At 34.7% G+C, this 25,192-nt stretch overlaps 1 protein-coding gene across 2 annotated transcripts in view; it reads right to left on the reverse strand.

Moving 5' to 3' along the window:
• Positions 1-3,251: 3,251 nt before the first annotated feature.
• The window catches only part of LOC140436396 (pickpocket protein 28-like), a 51,109-nt gene continuing 29,168 nt past the window's right edge, over positions 3,252-25,192 (reverse strand). For both annotated transcript variants that reach the window (XM_072525158.1, XM_072525157.1), the window contains 5 exons: positions 23,092-23,287; positions 17,897-18,167; positions 13,419-13,478; positions 7,313-7,487; positions 3,252-3,531 (listed from right to left, as the gene is read on the reverse strand). In XM_072525158.1, the coding sequence (XP_072381259.1) occupies positions 3,306-3,531; positions 7,313-7,487; positions 13,419-13,478; positions 17,897-18,167; positions 23,092-23,287 (928 nt within the window). In that variant the 3' untranslated portion in view covers positions 3,252-3,305. The remainder of the gene's footprint in view (positions 3,532-7,312; positions 7,488-13,418; positions 13,479-17,896; positions 18,168-23,091; positions 23,288-25,192) is intronic.

A 25,192-nucleotide genomic window follows, 5' to 3' on the forward strand; every position in this document is an offset into this window, starting at 1 on the left:
AATAAATGGCCTTTTCTTTTTGGCTTCTTTCAGAACTTCTTCCCATTCACTAGGAGAGTACATAGCATTGTGAAAATGTGAATTATTTTTTAAAACTTTCAGATGCCAGGAGTTAAAACCAAAATCCTACGATAGTCCAATTCTTGTTTGGACCACAGCAGTTATCAGATACAGCATAAAGTGTGTCACCACGAACAAATTTATCAAAAGATTTCTTTAAGCAACTAGCAATTTTATCGGATCCTTGTTTAGCAATGGATTCGTCACAAAGGATAAAGTAACCATCTTCTGGCTTGTTGCAGCAATGGACACTAAAATTATAACACCAAAGTTGTTTTTTATAAAAACATGGACCGGTGGTTAATTTAGGTGTAGGAAGAGCTTGTTGCAGATCAAACGTTATTACATGTACGTCATTTTCCTTAGACTCTTCCACTGATTTTTCAAGAACTTCTCTTGCAGCGTTTGCTTTTCTTAAGTGTAACTATTTAAAAGTTTCTAGTTGCTTAAGTTTTTTATTATCACCAATTTGTTTAGAATGATTTATATTAATTTTGAACTCATCTCACTTTGCATAAGTGTCAGATTTAGGAGTTTTAAAACAAATATTATAGTCCTCTGTAAAAATTCTTCTGGGGCTCATCTTTACATTAATGGGGCGCAGATAGAGCGAGTAAAACAGTATTGCTACCTGGGAACTATTATAAACGAACAGTGGAGCAATGTACAGGAAATAAAGTGCCGCATAGGAAAGGCAAGAACGGTCTTTAACAAAATGAGCGCCATCTTCAAAAGTCACAACATATCCCTAGATACAAAAATGAGACATTTGAGATGCTATGTTTTCTCTGTGTTGTTGTACGGGGCGGAGGCATGGACGCTTACAGACACCACTATTAAAAAAACTTGAAGCATTTGAGATGTGGCTTTATAGAAGAATGCTGAAAATATCATGGACAGCAAGGATCACGAACAAGGAAGTTCTAGAAAAAATGAAGAAGGAACCAGAGATTGTGTTTACGATCAAACGCATAAAATTGCAATATCTGGGACACGTTATGAGAAATCAGCACCGTTACTCCCTGCTGCAGTCTATATTGCAAGGTAAAGTCAAAGATAAGCGAGGACCCGGTAGAAGGAGAATATCATGGCTGCGGAATTAAGGAACATGGTTTAAGAAAACCTCAACGGAGCTGTTTCGAGCCGCAGCGAGCTAGGTCATGATTGCCAATATGATTTCCAACATCCGAAACGGATAGGAACCAGAAGAAGAAGAAAAATTCTTCTGAACTTGTCTGACGAAACAAATTCAAGTTTTTATGCTTGACGACTTTCTATGTACTTTACATATTTCAATTAATTAATATTTCAATTTTGTAATCAAGGCTCACATACTTTTTATCCGTGTTATCAGGTCGGCTGTAATGGCTTTCATATCGAGGTAAAGAGTCTATGAAACGATGAACTGCGTCAATGTCGTTTTACAAATACTTTCTTTTTTGGTTTCCATGTCTACCTTCCTTTTCAGAAACAATAACCTTCTTAAGCTTACTCACAATATATTCCACTTGACCTCTACCGATTCCATGCAAAAAAATAAATGCATTTTTGCAAATTTTCAAACTTTTGTTGTTTGATTGAATAGAGTATTCAAAAGTAGAAGTCCTCCTCGTATCCCTTTTTCTGGTCTTTCGTTTTATATTGTTTCTACGCATACATCCGAATAGATATGTATTTTGTATATCATAGCTTGAGAGCTGCCAGAACTTAAAAAATATTTTGGATCGCTCATCTGCTGATATTATCTCAAAACATTTTCTTTTACATGTACATGGAGGCCCAACAGCTTTCTTGCTTACTTCACCACCACTTCCTCTGTATTTTTTATATTTTTCTCCAGAATCTTTTAATATTTTTGTTTTTTTTTTCTGTATATCTGTCTCCTTCTTTTTCTTCCCTTCTTTACATTAATATTCTAAGAAAATGTAAATTTAGTATGTTAAATAATGTCAAGTACTAAGTAATATGACTAGCTATTTCTGCAAGTAAAACATGTTATATGTATCATATCACTTAACAGATTTTACTAATATAATAAATAAATATCACTAATAGCAAGTAAATCTTAGTATCCGCCATCCCTTAACAGATTTTACATACAATGTTAGAATCTTAACTAAAAACTTACTTGTTCTAAATCGGAACTTTCGACTGAACCTTCTTCATCACTATAGTTTGAATCCGAATCTGAGCCCTCAAAGGGCTTTTCTACTGAAGAAACATTACTATTTTTCGACATTTTTAAGCATAAAACAGGCAACTTGTTGAGTGCACTTATAGTGTGCTCACTCCAGGCAACATTTAAATCTTAGTTAATGTTACTTAACATTACTACGCACCCTTCAAATATCAAACGTATTCGAAAGGATTCAAGTCGGGAATAATGACAGAGCAAACTATGTTTTCATTAGCTTTTTTCTATACTTCGTTTTTTTATATTATATTTATATATGCATATCAAATCATTTTGAAGTAGGCGAAGAAATAAAACATAACTTAGATGGAAAGATGGTGTGAAGAAAGATGGTGTGATGATGATGTTGACCAATTTTTTAAATTATAAGCTCTGCAAAATTGAATAAAAAGGCATTTTGTCCCTAACATTATTAATAAAAACTTTTTCCATGTAATTTTCATTAACGGAAACATACTGTATATTGTACAATACTGTTTCTTGCTTCCGAAACTTTTTTATAAATTTACATCCCACTTAAGTGTCTAATTTAATAATATGTGTATTAAACTAATAATTTAGTCTCTTGAAAAATACTTACGTACTTGACTATAGAAATATAAATTGGCATAAACTTTATTGCATCGTGAAAATCGCTTTCTCTAGAAAACCATCCCAATTGATGTATTTTTGCCACCTCAAGAAATAAATTCGTATGATGTGTTGCCTACTTCGTAGGTGTTCCATAAAAATTTAATGTACGTACAGTCAAAAAAATGGGAGATTACCCATAAACGATCATATCAATCACTTATTTTGTATTTGCTGTCTTTTTCTATAAATAAAAAATGTTTGTTATAGAAAAAGACAGCAAATATAAATTAAGTGATTGATATGATCGTTTATGGGTAATCTTTCATTTTTCTGACTGTAAATCTATTGGTTGTACAAAATATTATTAAAATACAATTTTATTATAAAAAATAAAACATTTTTAAATGAGGACCACCAGTTATTTGATAAACTTTTTAATTTTTAAAGTGACAGATACAACTTTCTCAAGTACAATCCATTATACACCGATCCCTGTTGCGCTTCTATATAATCTAAAATTACAGCATAATCTAACTGACAAAAAGTACAAAATTTCTGCAGCCGATAACAGAGAGAATCCAGTGAATAATCCCATTAGGCCACCAAAATTAGCCAAGAAATCTGTTGGGCCATAGAGCTCGTTTCTTTGTGAGGTTAAGAATGAATCCTGTTTGAAAAATACAGAAAGCTTGGAGTAACGTTTACTAAAACAAACAAAAAGTTACTTATTTAAAAATAAAATTATTATGATTAACAGTATAATTGCAAAATTAGTGTGAAACACCCAAACGATTCGATTTTTGCTATTGTCCGAACTGTCGCGACTACAACCTCTCCAATTATATTTTATTTCCAATTCTTCAGTCAAAATTATGTACGTGCAGTACCTAACATCCACAATTTACTAGATCTTGTGTTCACTTTTTATTTTTTATCTATTACCAATATAAATATTACTGAGCTCATACTTATTACATACAAGTTTCTGTTCCTATTTCATCTTTCGCTGCTGCTTCAATATCTTCCTTTATTCTGGTCCAGTAGGACCAGAATCTATATCTGTCTGGCCTTCTTCATTTACATTTTGAGTCCTTAGCCTGTTGATGATGTCTTCTTCCATGCATTGGTAAGCTATATGAAAGGATGCTGCGAGTACGCATAGACGACATGATTAAGAGGTCAGGTGGTTTATCTCGGAGTCAATTCGGTTTTTGTAAAGGGAAAAGCATGATTGATGCAATGGTGAGTGTACTCGAAGCATTGCGCAACAGAGGGTATGAACATCGGTGGGCAGCCCTGCTGTTGTTCGATGTTAGGAATGCATTCAACACGCTGCAGTGGAACGAGGTAATGAAGGCAATGGAGGAGAGAGAATGTCTTGGTTACCTAATGAATGTGCTGGCGGAGTATCTGTCCTCCGAGAGAAGGATTATGGTGAAAAAGAGCACGATCGTGGACGTGACGGCCGGGGTCCTCTAGGGATCTGTCTTGGGCCAGACGCTATGAAACCTGGCACATGACGGGGTTATGAACTGTGAATACGGAGAGGTTACAACCCCCTTTGCATTCGCGGATGACCTCGCTGTACTAGTAGCTTCCTGGGATGATCCAGATTTCAAATACCAGATTCGGAACGCAGGCCACGTCGCAAAGAAATGGATGATGCAGCATAGACTGAAACTTGCGGCATGGAAAACCGAAGACATCATTCTGAAGGGGAAAAGGAACAGGCCAAGTATTTAATTACAATGTGCGTTAGCATCTCTAACACCCAAGAAGAAACACATAAAGTACCTAGGAGTGCCATTGCACCAGAATGTAAAATGGGGATAGCACGTGCGGGAGGTGGCCCGGAAGGCTGCTAATAGTACGGCTGCGTTGGGGAGGGTGATGCCCAACATTGGGGAACCCAAATTCGAAAGGAGGACGGTCTTACACAGTGTTCTACAGTCGATCGTCCTCTACACGGCACCAGTCTGGAGCGGAGTGGTAGAGATAACGGCCTATAGGAGGCTAATGACACAAGTGGACAGAACAAGTTTGTTGCGAGTGGCATACGCATACAGGACTGTGTCTGGGGCAACCTTGTGGACAATCACTGGATATGTTCCGTTGCATGTTTTGGCGGTGGAAAGAAAAGGGCTCTATGAGAGAAGAGGCCCAAACCTTACTACGGCCGAGAGAAGACAGGAAAGGGAAAGGTCAATTAAAAGATGGCAAGAAGAATGGAACAACACAGAGGATGTGGCACAATGGACGAAAATGCTGATCCCGAACAAGAGATTGGGTGGACTGTGGCCACAGGTGATTGGATTATTTCCTGACGCAGGTGCTCACAGGACACGGGTGTTTTAGGGCCTATCTCTCTAGATTCGGAAAGGCTGACACAGATGAATGCCTATACTGTGGATACTCGAAAACTGTGACACATACGATATTAGAGTACAACAGATGGATAGTAGAAAGGAACAGAATGGAAAGAGAGACAGGTGTGAATTTTGTTACAGTGAGAGAAATGATTGAGAGAATGATTGAAAATAAATCAGGTTGGACTAGCGTACACAACTATATCCCTTCAGTGATCAAGAAAAAAAAAGAGCAAGAAAGATAGCTGGACCAACGGCAAAGGTAAGAGGGAAAGAAGCTAGAAAAGTGGGTCAGACTGTATGAGTGACTGGGTGAGTCAGACTGTGGGAAAGGAGGAAATGACCGCCTGGGAGTGATGCCGTACTAGGAGCGATGAGGGTCTTCTACGCGCTACCTGTAACGAGACAGAAAGCCTACTTGCTGATGAATGGAGTGTGGATGTGGATGAATGGAGAATGAATGAATGAAGGTAGTTCTTCGGAAGTGATGCTGGCCCTACTTCCGGATCGCTGAATGACAGAGGAGGGTCTGGCATAGACTCGGCGATGAGAGGGCGAGTTTACGCCGAACGCCTCTACGCGGATTTTAAAGTACCTCGGGAACTATCGCCGGGAGTACGAAAAACGAATCCTACACTAAGGTCAGTCAGGCGGCGTCAGCGACTGAGATGTCTTTTGAAGATTCCAGACCCCCCATCTATAAAGACGAAAATAAAAAAAGCTTGTTGGTGATGTTTTTCGAGTACCGTTCTACAATTGTTACATCTCTCAGCTTTTACACATTCCATTTTTTTCTATCTATTTTATTTTCTTTTCTGGTGTTTGAAATTCTAGCCCACTTATAGTTACAGTATATGCAAATATGCCACAAATTGTGGCATATTTGCATCCACATCTCCCATTGTGGAAGATATATCTGTCAAGTTGGCTGTCATTTAATCAGTCTGTTTTGCCAATCACTGGAAATGAATATAGTGTACAATAACATGTGGAAATAATATAATTGTTTTATCAAAATGGGTGTTCTGTTCGAGCGCTTCATACATTTTACGTTACTATAACCGCCCTACTGTGAAAAATTATCATAAATTAGAATCAACTTTTTCACTACACAATCAACCAACACTAGTTAGATAAATTTCTGTAAGAAATTGCCTTCATTGATTTTTGATGGTCGTCTTCGAGTTAAATTATGAACCAATCTTCTGCTACTAGTAAGTCTATGAAACGCAATATAAGCCGAAAACATTTTTGCTGTCCATGGGAACATGCACTTTCCATCCCGGAAAGGGTGGAACACTTTAGATATCTGGGTAGCTGGATTGACTGCAGGGTTGAAAGTGACGAGGAAATTTCGACCAGAATAGAACTCGCGAGGAAAAACTTTATTAACTGGCGTTCTGTATTATGCAGTAGAAGTCTGTTGTTGAGCACACGTCTAAGAGTATTGAAGTGCTACGTCTGGTCCACTTTGTTCTATGGATGTGAAACCTGGACAACAAAAATAAAAAATCTTAACAAATTAGAAGCGTTTGAGTTATGGTGTTACCGTCGCATTCTCAGAATCCCGTGGACAGCACACATATCTAACGAACGCGTGCTAGAGACCGTGCACAAAGATCGAGAATTGATCAACATCATCAAAATGAGAAAGGTCCAATACTTCGGTCATATAATGAGAGGACCTAAATATCGCTTACTCCGGTTAATCATTCAGGGCAAAATCGAAGGAAAACGTTGGGTCGGAAGAAAACAACTGTCCTGGCTGCGTAACATTAGACAATGGACAGGTCGAATGGTCGAGGAACTGTTTCATCTAGCTGCCGACCGAAAATCTTTTCATCAGCTTGTCAATATGACGATAGCCAACGCTTGAATACAAGCACGGCACACAAAGAAGAAGACGGAACATTCAGAAGAATCCAAAGCAGTCGATTTTATATCGCTGACATGACCTTGGCCTTTCACAGATCACAACTTGTCAATTTTTGCATCATGAATTTTCATCTGTACAAAATTCAGACTTAAAATTAGGATACAAACCATACTGTTTAGCTCTAATAAACGAAAAATTATTTATTGCCGTATTTATTACCTAACTATCATTTTAACCACTTACCTTGGATCAAAAGCTTTCTCTATTCCAGCTGCTTTATATTGTTCTTTTTTATTCCAATGTGCTTGCGATTGTTCAACGTCATAGGTGACATCCGTACACAATGGTTTACAATCACAAAAGAAGTCCATATTTTCATCTTCTATTTGAATATCATATTGTTCCAGTTTTAGTAAATCTAATAACATAAATTCATAATAATATAGATGAATTATTAGGAAACGCGAATACATTAGGTATAGATCAGGGACATAAAGTAGTTCTAAATCATATATCTTTATGACACTGAAAGTGCAACAACCATTAAATATGAGTTGAAATATGAAATAATATTTTTTTGGTAATGAACTGGAAACATCTAGATATTGCATTCAGTGACTAAAGTATTGTAATAATCTGACCAGGAATCTAATACGTTTTATTTATTGTGTTTTTAACTGCTTTATTAACACAATTTTAGCGCTTCTCAATCTCAATGGTTCTAAATGAAATGAAATATTGGTAGATTCTTTGACTGGTTTAACCTACGTAAGATCATGAACAAGCTGCACAAAAAAATTTAATAAACTCCATGTTATTCGTTTGGAATATCGCCCTTGCCGGATTAAACACGAGATAGACCACCAGAAAGTTTTTGGTGAGGGATAAATATTGTCTTTATTCCTTTTGATTTTAGAGTTATGTCGATTTTGTTAGTGATGCCTTTGACCTAGGAAAGAAAAGGTTTCGTATTAAAAGAGTCTGATTAGTCAGACTCTTTTAATATATCTTTATACATCTTCATTAGAGTCAAGAGTATTGAGATTAAACAGGAGATTGATACCTGTAGATACCTGTAGGTGCCTGTAGACACTTACAAGGAGACAGAAAAGATTAAGAATTATCAAAAATAACATTTCTTGTACGTATTAGAAATTACGATTTTTTTGTAGATGTCTGATAATTAAACAAGCTTTCTGGAACCGAGCATAGAAAAAGCCAGCTGCAAAAAGAAGAACTAGTTAAAAAGTGGTTCACTAGAAACGTTTTGAATCTCAACAATATCACATGAAGTAGCATCAACTTCCCGAGCCCATGATGCAAATTTGACAAAGACGGAATTGACAGTGGTCAATAGAAATGAATAAAATAATGATTTGTCGAATCCCACAACTGTGATGGAAGGTGTTTTAGCAGAAAAACAAAATTTTGGAGATGTAAGTTTGAAAACATTCACGTTCATAAGATTCCTAGCTATCGGTCTTGTATTTTATTAAACCAAATTAAACTAACTTTGATAGAATTATTTCCTACTCTATTGACAGAGGCTGACATGAATTTTTCTTTAAATAAATTTAATATAACAGAGGTTTCTCATCTATTTATAACATACTATCAACACCATTCACTCCACAAGCTGGAGTCCTCCAGGGCTCAATTCTAGCACCTACAACAGTGACATTCCCCACCCGTTGAGTAGATCAGAATCAATATTATTATTTGCTGACGAGACTACACTCCTCTCTACAGGAAAATACAATGGGAGGCTGAGACAATCGTCTGAATTCGAAGGAGCACAGGACCAGTTGAGCAGAATGGTCAGGTGGTGCAACAAATAGAGAATCACACTCAATCTCTCCTTTTAACAATGAAGCTAAAATGATTGAGTCACATTATTGCCGTGGCAAATCCAAACGGAGATATCTGTCTGAAAACAAACGTTTTTACTCAAGTGATCCGTCAAATGAACTTGTCAAGAGAAAATTTTTCCGGGAGGTGTTTAACAAAAATTTTAATTTAGGCTTTCGTACATCACGTACAGATATGGGTTTTATATGTTTATCACTAGAGGAAAAAATTAGACGATCTGAAGGAGGTGAGAAAGCTAATTTAATATGTCAAAAAAGAATCCACAAGCTACGAGCCAGGGCATTCTATAATTTACTGACGGAAAAAAATACCGACATAATCACTTTCTCCTTCGACCTTCAGAAAAATCTGTCCTTACCAGAAAGTGCCAGATCAGCAGGCAGCTTTATTTACATAATCTCACTGTCGAACGGAGAACCACTACATTAAAGAATCATATCAGCGTGTCAAAAATAACAAAACATAATTTTATGGAATGTGAAATAATAATAATAATAATTTATTCAACAATAATACAAAATTTGTTTCAATAATTAAAAATATGTGAATAAATTAACCCGAAGGTCTCCGAGAGGTGTGGGACCACCTGTTTCGGTAAATGTAACATACAATAAATAAAAATACAATATACTATACTAAACTATAAATATATATAAGATAAAATTTAACCATAAAAAACAAGCAGGTTGAAAATTTAGATACAACAATCAAAGATGTATAATAAAATTAAACTTAGATACTAATAAGTATTAACGAGCTCTGCAAATACACAAATTATGTTATGGTAGATATGCTAAATAAAATAAACAATACAATGTATACAATACAATAATATATACTGCTTTTTGAATCATAAATACCCATAATTAAAATTTTAGTAGAAACCCTTGGTATGAATACAGTACTTATGTATTAATCATATTAGTGTACTAGATTTAAAATAAAAAGTTTTTTTTTTTAAGAAAGTTTAAGTGAATATGGCTTTATAACTTATGCTACTATAATGATATTACAAAAATGTCTTGTCTGTTCCATGAGATATGATCTTAATTTATTTTTAAAGAGAAAGTCATTCTTCATATTTTTAATATCAAGGGGAATATGATTGTATATTTTAGGGGCTAAAAATAAGAAAGATCGTTGACAGAAAGATTTCGTCATTTTTGGAGCCATATAGAGGTGCTTGCCTCTAGTATGATATCCATGTGAAGGTAAGTTGCTTTTAACTTTCATGCTGTGATATTTTACAGATATACAAAGAAAGTATAACTGCTTTAAGTCAAATATTTTGCTCTCCTTAGTCTATCTGTAGAACAAGTGTAGGGTTTAGCCATAATGATCCTCAGAAATCTTCTTTGCATGATTTCTAGTGGGAGAATGTAAGTTTTTAAAGCGCTTCCCCAAGCCAGTATACCATAACGGAGATGACTTTCTACTAATCCGTAATATAGTGTGCGAAGGTATATATCCGGTATGTGTTTTTTAGGTGCTTAAATTTATAGAGGATAAACTGTAACTTTTTAATAACGTATTTAATGTGACAATCCCATTTTAAGTGTGTGTCTATTATAACACACAGTATAGTTAGAAATTGGTAAGTAAACAGTCTTCTTAAAATTTATTGTAAGTATTTTATAATCAAACCAGTCTTTTATGAATTGTAGATCAGTTTCTGCTTTTATTTTTAAGTCATACCAGTTATCAGCTTCATAAACAATAGCCGTGTCATCGGCAAACCCAATTATATGCCCTGTACTTTGCAATGAAAATAAACCATTTATATATAGATTAAATAAGACAGGTCCTAACACTGTTCCCTGTGGCACTCCATACGTTATACCTCTTTGTCCGCTTGTTGTTTCGGAAACCCTTACTACCTGCTGCCTCTCAGAAGGTAGAAAGAAATGGAAGGTAGTCTCAGAAAGAAATGGAAGGTGGAAGATCAAGCAAATCAAAAAAATTTGCAAAAGCTAAGCGCGAAATAGAATAAAATGGATAAGAATTCTTCATCATTCATCTTTAAACACCATCCCTCTACAGAAAGCTGGCTTTCATCATCATCAACCTATATGCCACCGATACTGGACATAGGTCTCCCTCAGCATTTTCCATCTGTCTCTGTCTTGTGCGGCTTACATCCAGTTATTGCTAACACGCTTCAGGTCGTCAGTTCATCTAGTTGGTGAGCGTTCTCAGGGATACTCATAGACTGCACTTGGACCTCAGAACTCATTCAACTATTGCTGGACGGAGAACCAATACGGGAACTCTTCCAATTATGTAGCCTCGCAATCTGGCATCGTTTATGCCAAACAGATATGTCAAAGGTAACTACTGTGAGACTTGTGTGTGACGGATGTGGCGGTCAAAATAAGAACAGGATTGTGCTTACTATATGCTTGACATGGTTATGCAAGCGAGCATAAATATAAAAACAATGGAGCTACTTCCCTGTTAGAGGGCACTCATTTATCCCTTCCGATAGGATATTTGGACTGATTCAAAGAGAAATAGAAAAACCTAAAGTTGTAGCAAATTCTGCAGAATATTACAAGAAAATGAAAGAATATACCACTGTTTTGTTAGCTGACCAAGATTTTAACTTTTTCGACTGGAAGACCGAGGCTGATAGCTTCATTAAAGCTACAAGGCAGTGGCATTTTAAACTTACTGAATGTAAACGACTTTATCTGAAGCGATCCATCAAAAAATCTGAAGACATTTTGGTGAAGGGTAATCCAAATTTTGACGTTTCAACCGGAGTGACTTGGCAATTTTGGCAATAATGACTTTTGATTTAACTAGACCCATTTCAAATGACTTGAAGGCAGCGAAATTTGTATAAAAGTAACCCAAGTTAAAGTATTAGTATTACAATCGTCAATGTTCATTTTTCTTTTTGAATTTTCTCAGTAGATACTTGACATTACATGTTTACAACAAATTATAATAATTAGGCAAATCGTAACCGAAATAAAGCTACAGAATTTCGCAATTCGTGTAAAATTGGTCAAGGTGGAGATTGGTGACTTTGATAATAGGCGACTCAGTTGGACATGACCTGTCATTGGTATCTCATCCAACTCTAAAAATATTGTATTGCAATATGATCTTCTATTTTTCACGAGAGTTAAACTTAAGGTTTTTCTTCACTCGCGTATCTTAATAATATTTCCTTTTGTTTATCTGTCTTTTTGACGTGACAACGTCTTAAATTAGGTTGTGGCTCGGAGTCACTCATGAAAAAGTGTAACGCCCGCTCACGTCTGTTACGATGAGTCACCGAACGAGAGAGAGGCCCGCCGGATCGGCGAATGCCTTGCGTCTCTCTCCCACTCAAACATGATCGGTCCGCTGCGCGCGCAGCACTAGAGAATTAGGCGCGTTGAATCGGTGCGTGCTTGTGTCTCTGTCTTTCTCGAGCGTTCTTGGCGTTGGAAAACCGAGAAAGCGTCATAATACAAGTTCACACGTGTGGTTAAAGTATCGTCAACTGTGTCTGTAGTGAAAATGTGGAGTGCTTAGATTCGTCATTTACAACAACTACAACAATAAAGGTAAATAATTGTACACTAATATTTCATTATCGTAAACTATGATTGATTGATTAATTGTTAGATTGACACAAAAGTTGAGAAACTGAGTTTATAGGTTATGTCATACTATTGACAAATGTTGATAGTGTTAAGTCAATTATTAGTTTAAATCACTCTGCAATCAATCGTAATTCAGTCGATTGAGAAGAAACAGCGCGTATTGCTAGTCAAACATTTAAAATAACAAATTATAACCTCTAACCTGTCAAAACAGGGCGACCAAACAAACGAACTAAACCGACCAATCACCACGCGCGGAGTTAGAATTTAACTGTGTTTAGCAAGAATTTCAAATTCCAATTTTAGTAAATGTTTTAATTTTCAACTTTACCATTTACAATTACAAATTTTAATTAATTTCAAATTTATTTAGCAAAAATTTGAACCTTCGATCTGAATAAGTGTTTTGATTTTCAAATTGATTCTTTAAAATTAAAAATATTAAAATATATATAATCAGAAGTGAACGTCACATAACATTATCTGTACTTATTATTATTTAATATGTAGGCAAATACATGTGACCATACTTGGTAGACACAATTGGAAATAGTAATTTTTTATAACTGAAAAAAATAAATGTATAAAATACTGGTAGCAAACAATAACTTCAATGATCGATATCTCCGCAACTAATATTCATATCAATAAATATTCTACCGAGAAAAAGACGTTGTCACGTAAAATCTTCGCCCGTAAAACCGACTTTACAGGCCACCGATTTTTTTTTACAAATGAATGGTTTGCGCTGAGCATTTTCGTGAGTAAAAGAAGTAATGAGCATCATTTTCTTACTCTAGCATAATAGATTTTTTTAAAATCTTGTTTTATACTATACTGTTATAGTTTATTAGACGAAATATCTATAAAATTATTATACTTACGTTCGGCTTCTTCTACGCATTTATATTTAGCGTTTCCACATATAGCTGTATTGTTTTTTCCTAAAATGTAATCAAAAACAAATATTAGTTTTAAAAGGAAAAATATGAAAAAAACCAATAGAGTCATACTAAGATATAATTTGTTTTAAGATAATTTCAAGTTTTAGTGTGTATGATGTGTTATAAAGGTATTAACTTTTTATGGAAACGGTTACATCAAGCATCATAGATGAGAGATATTTCTAAAAGATAACTGCTCTTCATAAGACGCTTAACTCTCACTCATAGCTTCACGCACCATATTCCGAGAGACTGCATTGGCCTGCAAGCTAAACCCAGTGAGAGTAGTCAAATATAAAGAGGTCATTAAGTGATTGTATAGCAATGGGAAAAACATGGTTAGGTTGCTCTTTGTCCTGGGACCGAGAAATCGGCTCCAACAACAGAAGAATCAACAGCTTAAGGATACAGAAGGCAACGGAGAACCAATACATTAAAGAATCATATCAGTGTGCCAAAAATAACAAAACAATATTATGGATATGCAAATAATAGGATATGCGGATGAGATGACCATAGTAGCAACAGATAAAAAGGCATTAAAGAAAACCTTTCAAGAAATAGAAAACAAAGCCAAACTGAAGGGACTGGAAATAAAAATAAAAACCAAAAAAATGGAAATAAAAGTCATACCAGAAACTGTAAAACCAAACCAAGAATTGGATAATCCCTCACACAAAAAGGATCTTCAAGTGAAAACAGCTTCAGCTTCTTTGGGAGCGTACAGCTTGTATATATATAATATTATGGAATATGGAATAAAAGGTGGAATATCAAGAAAATAAAAAAAATTTAAATACCTAAGCGGGAAATAGATTAAAATGGATAAGAATTCTTGAACACGCCAAGACTCCAAAAATCCCAAACACCATCCCTCCACAGTAAGCTGACTTTAGACCAAATAAAATGCTCCACAGACCCAATATTTCATCTTAATACATACATAGAGTAACTGCTGCCTACCACACAGTTTTAAAGTAATGTCTTCTTTATAGACTTATTAAGGTCGTTCCATGTCGCACCATATTTTAGACTAATTAACAATATGCAAATAGATAGTTTTGCGTCGTACAATGCAACAATATAAACAGACAAAAGTTAACAACGGACTACTACAAGGATCTACTTTTGCCCCCTTTCCTCTATTTAACTTTGACATATCAAACCTTCCCAACACAATCACAAGAAAATTTGGGTACGCTGATGATCTAGCTCTAACTGTCCAACATAAGAAGTTTCAAGCCACCAAGAGAACCTTACCCAATGATTTATCTATTTTGAATAAATATTTTAAAAAATGGTGGGTCATACCAAACATTAGATAAGACTGAAGAGCTCTTTCCATCTTAATATCAGGAAACACACCACCAAGTGAAGATGTTTTTGGTAATAATGTGCTCAAACACCAGAAGCATCCTAAATACATTGGAGTGATTTTCATTCTTCAGGATTTTCGTGGATCTTTTTAGGAAGCTTCAACCGTCAGAAATGACCAACGGTTTTGATCTCCCTCATCAATAATGACAGAATTCTCAATAGACACGGTTTCTATATAAAAAATCTTTGGTGGGAGGGGTTCAAAAGTGGGAAAAACTCCCGATACCAAACTGCGACTGTGAAGCTGTAAATCAATTCATTCGCCTTCTAGTCGAGAAAGGTGAGCTACGAGCATACTCTAGCGATCTTTTGGGGTGCTTTTCTCCAAGAACTTTTGGTAAACTTTTAAATAGATCAATATAAAAAAACATTGGGAGCGTTGAGATGTGGTGCTATCGTTAAATAGGTATTGAAAATAAATTGGGGAGACAGAATGACAAATAAAGACCTACTATGTCGAATGAATAGAGCCTCAAATAATACTGAATATAAATATAAAATAATACTGAATATAAATATAAAAATGGCCGATTGAAATATTTGTGTCATATAGGACAAAATACACATTTCTACAAAATATTTCTAAGAAGGACGTAGAATCCCGACCGCACAAGAATGTACTGGATGAGATACAAAAGAGAATTATTTACTGCAGTTGTCAGAGACAAAAACGTTATTGAATCGTTAAAAATCATACGAACAAGCTGAGTTTTGGTGAGAATGTCAATTTTTGAGACCCCAAAGAGTATGCAAAAAATGTTTACCCCACCTACCTGCTGGCTTCCCCCTAAAATTCCCCCAAAAATTGGTAAACTTTTTCTATTTTTTGGGGTCCCAAAATTGACACTCATCAAAATTTAGCTTTTGTTTGTATGGTTTTTAAAGGTCAAATCTTTGACAACTGGACTAATTCGGTTGCACCACTAACGAACTATTTATAAAAGCCATAAATAAGACGGATAGCCTTAGATAAGTCTTTGCCTTGAACGTCCTAATACTGAGATGTCTAGATGTTAACCAAGAGGTACACGCCTGCTTTATAGACTTTAAAAAGGCCTTTGACAAAGTACGCCACAATAAACTCAAAGAAATCCTGAAGAGTAAGAATATCGATACCAGAGACATCGGACGAAATAGAAATACGTAGAGGAGTACGACAGGGTTGTATATTGTCACCGCTCTGGTTTAATATCTACAGCGAACAAATATGCCAAAAAGCTCTCTCACGTGCAATCGAAGGGATAATAGTCAATGGAGAAGTTATCAGTAACATTCGATATGCTGACGATACTGTGATAATGGCAAGAACAGCGGAAGATCTACAACATCTAGTTGAAAGTATGAATGAGATATGTAATAACTACGGCATAAGGATGAACGTCAGAAAAACCAAATATATGACCTTCAGTAAGAATCCAATACATGACACTAGTATCGCAATAAACGGTACGGTACCCAACTCGAAAAAGTAAGCGAATACAAATACGTGGGAACTCTCATCAATGAAACAGGTGACAAAAATCACGAGATAAAAAGACGTATTGAAATTGCCAGGTCTACCTTTCATCATCCAGCCTCAAGAGTCCACTGCTGAACATAGGCCTCTTCCTCATGTTTCCAACCCAGTCTATCTTGCGCCGCTCTCATCCAGTTTTTATTAAGTCTTTTTAAATCGTCAGTCCATCTTGTAGGTGGTCGACCGATGCTTCTCTTGTCTTCCCTTGGCCTCCATTCCAATAACCTCTTTGTCCATCGCCCATCTGTCATTCTGGCTATGTGTCCTGCCCATCTCCATTTTAGTCTGGCTATCTTCTCGATGATGTCAGTCACTCCGGTTGTTCTCCTGATGTATTCGTTGGTTATTCTGTCTCGCAGAGATATTCCTAACATGGACCGCTCCATTCTTCTCTGCGTGACTCTCAGTTTGGTAGCTGCCGCTTTTGTTAAGGTAAGTGTTTCTGCTCCGTACGTCAAGACTGGGAGGAGGCACTGATCAAATACCTTTCTCTTTAGGCATGTAGGCAGCTCACTTTTAAAAGTTTCTCTCAGTTTTCCAAATGCTGCCCACCCAAGGCCGATTCTTCTCTTCAGTTCGTGAGTCTGGTTATCCCTGCCAATCATAATTTCATGTCCCAGGTATTTATATCTATCTACGAGTTTTATTTCTTTCCCACCAATACTGATGTTCTGGTTGGGTACCAAATTGGTCATGATTTTTGTTTTCGAGATATTTATATTTAAACCTACACTTTCTGTAGCCACAACGAGTTCCTGTACCATCTCTCTTGCCATACCTAGGTATGGTCTACCTTTATAAAAATGAAAAAATTATTATGTAATCGTGAATAGTATTCAGCTACGAACTAGAATGTTAAAATGCTATGTATTCAGTACTTTGCTTTACGGTGTTGAGGCATGGACTCTTAAACAGAGGAATGTTAAAAATCTTAAAAGCTTTGAGATGTGGTGCTACCGCCGTATACTAAAAATAAGTTGGGTGGATAAAATTATAAATGAAGAGGTAATACGCAGAATAAATAACGATCCAGAAGTTATACTGAATATAAAAAAGAGGAAACTTGAATACCTAGGCCACCTGATGAGAGGACAAAAGTATACATTCCTACAAAATATAATGAAAGGAAAAATCCAAGAACGCAGAAATCCAGGACGTAGAAGAATGTCCTGGATGAGAAATTTAAGAGAGTGGCACTCAAAGAAGAAGAAGAAGCCTTAGATAATATCTAATCTCCGATAGGAGAAAAACATAAAGAAAGGAGCAAATAGACGAAGAAAAACACAATATTTATATTGTATTGGTGTACTGGTGTATGTGTGGGATTAGGACACTATTGATGTAGTATGTTATGTTGTTCTGTCGATAAGACATACTTCAAATCTATAAACTTTTCGCAAGCCTTAATAATGATAAAAATTGTAAAATGTTCTCAATCGGATAAAAATTATAATATTACTCCATTTTGATTTGTGATTTAGTTTACTTCTAAAACATTTTAATACTAAACAACAAGGATACTTACGGGGCATGTGAAAATTGACACATCCACACTTTTTTAAAGTAAAGTCAGTTAAACATTCTAACTTGCAATTTCTTGGTGAGTATATTTTGAAATATTTTAGTTTTTTCTCAGTTGAAAAATAACATTCTCGTGCTCTGGGTTTGTACATTTTAACTTTATCAGAAGTTGACATTACCTTTGGAATAACGAGAGCATTAACTACCCTGTTAAATGGAACCATAAAATATTGACTTTTTAATTGAGGAATTGAATACGGAGCATGAAGAATCACCTGAAATGTAAAATATTTTTCAAGACACATTTAAAATTTAGCAGGGTAATCTAAGTTATACTATCAGATCTCTGTATATCTCAAATAATAAATAAATTTTCGTGATTAAGAAAATTCATCGTGAACCTTGGGAACAATATTGTCATTCTTCAAAGAGGTGTCAGAGACTCTTAAGGGAGTGCTTCTCCCGCCCAATACGGAAGAACTTTAGGGGAACCTGTCGCAGGTAATGATGAGGCTCAAGTGCGAGAGCCTACCGCAGGTGGGACATAGTGCATCGTTTGGAGGAGCCACTCACTTGAGAGGAAGATTTTAGTTTTTTATGGTTCCTTGTCATTTTAGCTAGGGTTGCAGAATAGAAATATGCTTTATTGTCACTGAAAATTGTACAATTTTATAGACAAAGTTTATAAAATGTCAGAAAATAACAATAATAATTAAAATTTACTGAAAATACCTGATTCGTCAATATTACAAAATAAAAGATAATAAAATACACCATCCATTGCAAGATTTAAATAAATTGCAAATTGCATAGGTAATAAAACCTTCCGGACTAATAAGTTTAAGTTGCTGCATAATATGATACCCTAATATAGATAAAAATACTTTAGTTACTTGTACATGAAGGTACCGTAATTTCCTAGTTATTCGTTAAGAAATTCTTCTACTGAATAATGTCTTTCAGATAGGGCTTTTGTCGTTTTACGGAACTTTGGGAAAGTTGTTGCAGATTTAAGTTGTAAAGGGAGATGGCTGTATAGTTTTTTTGGTAAATATAATATAGATTTCTTTACTCAGTGGACGGGATCAGTAAATAAACATCAAAGGCTGAATTTCTGGTGGAGTAGTCATGCTTAGATCTTGCTGGAAAAACATGTAGGTGTTTACGAATCAAGCAAACAGTTTCTAAAATATATAAAGAGGGAAGTCTTACATTCCGATAATTTTTGAAATTGCTTCTGCAATGTGTTGTTCTTTTGAGACCAAACAGATACCGTATTGCTCTTTTTTGTAATTTAAAAATAACTTCAGATTGGGTAGCTGTACTAGAACCCCAAAAAGAAAGACCATATCAAAGATAAGATTCGAACAAAGAAAAGTATGTTATTTTGGAAGATGCTAAATTGATTTTCTTTTGAATTGAATTCAAAGGAATACATCGAATTCCGTAAACATTTAGTTTTTTTTTATTAAAATGTAATTTACACAATCAAAACTTTGGCATAGTCACAAAAAACAGTGGCAGTATAAAGATTATCGTTTGGAGCTTGGTAAACCTCATGTAGTATAGAAAACATAGCATCAGTGGTAGATTTATTAGATAAAAAGCCGATAGAAGGCCCGAAGCCGTGCTTTTATAAGTCTCTCAATAATTTTGGATAGTAACAGTAGTAAGGCAATAGTTATATAGTTGCAGGCATTCGATTTTTCATCACCCTTATGAAGAGGAATAATAATGGCTGTCTTTAGGCACTCTAGAAGTATACCTTTTTTAAAAAAATCATTGATTAGTGAGACCAGGACTTCCAAAACATTTTTGAGAGATTTGAGAAAAATTTTATGGGGATTCCATCACTATGACAAGGAAAATTGCTTTTAATACTATTGATTGTTTAGATCAGTTCAGATTTATCAACTGGTCTTATAAGGAATGAATTCGAAACCTTTTTTGAATTGGGGAGATATAAAATGGGATCTTGTTGTGGCAAAATAATTGATGCTATATTTTTACTCACATTAACATTTAGATTTTCGGGGTTTGGAAGGGAAATGTTTGAGCTGTGTTTTATTTCAAAGATCGTTTATTATTTGACCAAGTTTCTTTTGCAACACTTTTAGAGCTTCATAGACGATTTTGATAGTACGGTACGATTTTTTAGGTGTTTTGATAAGAAGTGTAAGATAGGTTTATTTGTGCTTGGTGATATATTGAGTGGCAGAGACATTGGTAGTAAATTTCTTGATGTACAGTAGTGAACGCATATTCTTGACTGATATGTGGATCCTTTGGTAGACCAGGGTTTGTGATATTTTGGCTTAATTGTAATTAAAGGAAATGCCTTATTGAAAATACAGACAAACCTATCTAAAATATCAATGAAGTTATAGTCGATATCCACAGAAGGAAAGTGCCACCCAGAAGTCAAGCATAAATTTTGGAATTTACGAAAGTTCTGAGCGGAAAAAAAACCCAAATAAACGTCGGGTTTTCGAGGAGGGTTTGATGAGAGTGTTAAATATGGTATATTCTGCTTCATGATCAGATAATCCTGCATTAATGGTTGTAGAGCGTACATCGAGGGGTGATAAATCTGACGAATCGAAATCTATTGAAGTCACCGCATAGAATTTTTCTGTTTTTATTGGGCAAGTCATCTAACAAATTAAGTAGGTTCTGAAAAAATAGTTCCGTGGAAGAGTCAGATGATCTATAAATGAAAAGAATGTATAGATTAAGATTCATAGCTAGCAATTGTGATATATTTTTCTATAAAAAAGACTAGTTGACTTCAATAGGCTTATGGGGTATAACGAGGCTTTGGTTTGCCCGATTAGTCCAGTTACTGTGGCATTTTCCCTTTAAATTTTTTATAACTGCACCGATTTATCTGAAATTTTTACAGTGGGTAGTAAATTACTCAAAAAATATAAGTTATATGGTGCCGATGTGTGCTTCTACCCCTGGGGTGGTTGGCACCCCATCTAGGAGGTTGAACTTTTTACACTCAAAATAACCCCGGGAATTGATATAGAATCAAATTTTAAACAAAAAATGTCATATAAATTGTTTTCGCTAAATTAATACTTTTTGAGTTATACGCACTTGAAAAAGTAAACTTTTCCCAAAAAAGAACATGCTTTCCAATGATTTTGTACGAATAACTCAAAAACAAAGCGTTTTATTGAAAAATCTATAATGAGCAAAAATATAGCTTATAAAAAAACAAAGAGAATGTTTTTTTATTAAGTTTTATAAGTACAATACTAAGCGATTTATAATTGTTTGAAGATGACTTTTTGTTTTTGGGATACTATACTCGATGCATTTAACATCAAATATCGGAAAATGGACATCTTTTTTGATAAAAATTCATACAATACGTTTTAAAGAGCTAGAAAAAACCTTTAAAATGAGCTATGTTAAAAGCCATTTCGATTAAAACAAAGCGAAATACGAAGGAAAGAATTTGAATTACTCTAGCGTTTTAAAAAAAAAAAACGAGCAGTATAAGTAACACTATTTCGATCAGAATTGAAATTAAACGTATATCTTCTACAATTCATTTTATTTTAGTGTTATTTATAAGTTTTAAAAGTTTAGCCAATGAGTGCCAATGACAGGAGTACTTCAGATCTCGAAGACATTTTAGAAGCTGGGAGATACTGTACAATTTTGCTGTATGGCCTTGCCAAAGACATCCAGATGAACAAAATGAATAAGGTCGAAGATTATTCATCATTACTTGAACTAATGCGATACGAATCGTTTATTAAAGCCACAACTAAAAATAGTGCAGTTAAATTATCATCTCTTGTACCAACTGTAAGTGCCCTGAATGAGCATATCAAAAGAGTTTATTTACAAACTCAGATATGGCTTGGAAACAAAGAGATTGATATAACGGATTGGGGATGGTTCAAGAGTGATGATATTTTACAACCAATAAAAATGAAAAGTTCACCTGCACCAGAAGAACTATTGAAACTGATTTTTTGCAATTGCAAAAAGGGTTGCGGCTCAGCGTGTGGCTGTCGTACACTAGGTCTATTTTGCAATGCTACGCGTGGAACATGCTCTGGCGACAATTGTCAAAACTGTCCTGCAATAGACGAAGAGGTGGAGTTAGAACACGACTTGATATATTGTAAATAATTTTTATTTTTGTAAATATATTTTGTATACTTTCTAATGTAAAGTATTTTCATGCATAATTTTTTACAATAAAAACAGCATGAGTATACTTAATTTTTTTATTTAGACATTTACCAAAGGGGAATTTGTTTCGTGAGCACAGAGGTGGTTTTTAAGGGTTGAAAATAAGCAACCAATCAAAAAATATTTTATTGATAAGAAAGGAATTTTTGAATATAAATGTACATTAAAAACTTTTGAAGTTGTTTAAAAAGATTTTTTTATATATTTTGACATAGGGGGTAGTTTTTAAGGGTTGAAGTGTTGCAATCAACCAAAATTATTTTATATAAGCAGATAATTACATTGTAGATGATATAAATGCACTACAAAAGCGTTTGAACCTGTTAAACGATTTTTTACAATTATTTTTATTAAAAGGGGTGGTTTTTAAGATTATTTAAGGGATGACAATGTACGCAATATCCATTAATATAATTGACAATATTTCAATTACCTAATTTAATACGATTTAAATCCATAAAATGCTTTAATATAAATCTTTTTCATTATTTTCAATAAGTGGTGATTTCACCCCTTAAAAATAAAAAGCTCACCTATCGCATATATAACTTTTGAAGAGGGAGGTAAGATAAGCCTAATTCCAAATTATTAGCAAAATCGATTCAGTTATAAAAAATTTAGAGGTATTGACCTCTTTTCCTCCACAGTGACTGGAGTAGATAGACGAATGGAGGAAGGAAGAACACGAGGGGGATAACATAATATGAATAGAGAGAGAGATAAAAGAAGCGAACAATAGTAAACGAAAAGAAGAGGAAGGGGAAAAAGAAATAAATAAGAGTAAAAATAAAGGAACAAGTACATCAACCAACAAAATAAATACAAAATACCAGGAGACTATCAAAATGGTTCTAGACAATTAAGATCGACGATAAATGTTAGACATACTTTAGAAAAATTCTAAAAAAATCTTATAAATAGGGAATATAAAAGAGAAATCCATATAGAGTTTATTAACTTTTATCTTTTATAGAAACAACTTACGCTAAAACCTTGAAAATCGTCTACGCACAAATAGTCCAGATCAGTATCGTTCTGGTACAAAATAATTTCCAACGCATTATCAGCTCCTGCCATATAAGCTCTATAAGGGTAATCATTCACAGTTTTCGCTTTTGCATACCCGTCTTCCACGTTCCACTCCGATACAAATGCCTCGTGGTAATCTTTAAATTGTACTCTGAAAAATAAGGCATATCTTAAGTTGCTAATAAGTGATTTTTTCTATTTTTTTAAGCTATATTTTGTTGCATTTCTATATTTATTTCATTAATCAATTAATGTCTAAAATTAAATTGTTATTAAAACGAAATTAAAACTTCAGAATGAAATAAAGAGAGGTTGTTTTAATAGCAATGTGCAAAATTTACGTTTTTTTTTCTTTTTAACTTTTTTTTAACGTGTGATATATCTGACGTGATATATACACTGGGCAATAAAGGACACAATATTTGATAAAACATTATTTATTTTAAAATTTTTACAACGTGTGATATTTGACAAAAAATTGCTTGGGATGAAGTTCTACATTACATTTAATGCATCGATATTTGGTACACTTGCCACATTTGCCGCACCTTCGCTGTTTTTCAATTTTGTCCACCAAATGACCACATTATCCAAACGAATTTCGTCAACAACATGTTTTGAAGATTTTGGACGTACTCCACGTGGCGTTGGAATATCTGGAGCTGTCAGCAGGGCCTCCATAGTTCGCCTGTAAAATTCTAATAAAGAAATTGCCTCAATGTTGCGGTAAAGAAGCCACATGTTGACAATTATCTCATTCAAGTAAAATCTAAATATCGCCCAATACCATTTTTTAGATCGAATTCGAATCCTTTATAAACCTCTTATCTTATCGAATAAGTCTACACCACCCATTCCCTTGTTATACATTTCCACAACGTTTGGTTGAGGGACCGCTATATTTCTTCTGTCTTTTCTCGACCATCTGTTATTTACAGTTTCATCTAGTAAGTATTTCTGATGCAAAGTATACTTCTCGTTTTCCGTAAATTCATTGTCGCATTAGTCGTCGTAATGAAGTCATTCCTGTTCCGAGGCATAATCCTGTTTCTATGAGCTGTATGGTTTTAAAGTCTAGCAGTAGGGTGCTAACCTGGCTGTAGACCTCCTTATGCTTTATCCGGGTTTGGGACCGGTAACAGTTCTGTCGAGCTACTCGATCCAACTAACAAAACTGCAGGCGGAGTTAATATTTGATAATAAAACACCAGAATACACCACAAAGATAAAAGTCGAAAGCTTAAAGGATGACTCCACAAGATACCTATTCCAAAAAAGGATAACCGAAAAAAGCAGAAACGGCATTATATCACAGAAAGTGGTGGAGTCGAAGAAAGCTCTAATATCTTAGTCTCGGTCAAGCAAGTTCTTTGTGAAAGAAATATAAATAAAAATAAATCGTTCCCAAGGCGAAAAACTCCAGGGTTTTGTACAGAAGTGAAGGAAAAATGTAAAGAAAAGAAAAAAGCTTACCTGAAATACATGTCAACCAAAACACAAGAGGCATACCATAATTACAAGACAATTAGAAACAAAACACATACACTTGTAAGAAAAATTAAAAATTATCACCGGGAACGCTTTTCGAAAGAAATGGAACATTATTTTTACGGTCTGCAAAACGAAATATGGCGCTTCATAAGAGGTCAAAGAACGTAGGTAAAGGAACTAATAGAACCAAAACACATACAAAAGGATACGTGGATTGACTACCTAAAAAAGCTACATGCAGAGGAAGAACAAACGACGCTAGAACCGGAAACACCAGAAACTACCACAAATAAAGAACTTAATACAAATGTACAGGAAGTTCGGAAAATACTTGAAAACCTGAAGAACAGAAAAGTAGTTGGTAAAGACGTGATACCAAACGAGTTACTGAAATATTGTGGAGCACCAATGACAGAAAAATAACATTAATTAATAAAATTATAAACACAATAAAATACGGAAGAATGGAAAACGAGCGAACTAATTCTACTATTCTAAAAAGGAGATGAAAAACAGTCAGAAAATCTACAGAGGTATAAACTTATACTACCCCAAAACTTACAAC

This window comes from Diabrotica undecimpunctata, chromosome 3 (genome assembly GCF_040954645.1).
Source record: "Diabrotica undecimpunctata isolate CICGRU chromosome 3, icDiaUnde3, whole genome shotgun sequence".
Lineage (NCBI taxonomy): Eukaryota > Metazoa > Arthropoda > Insecta > Coleoptera > Chrysomelidae > Diabrotica > Diabrotica undecimpunctata.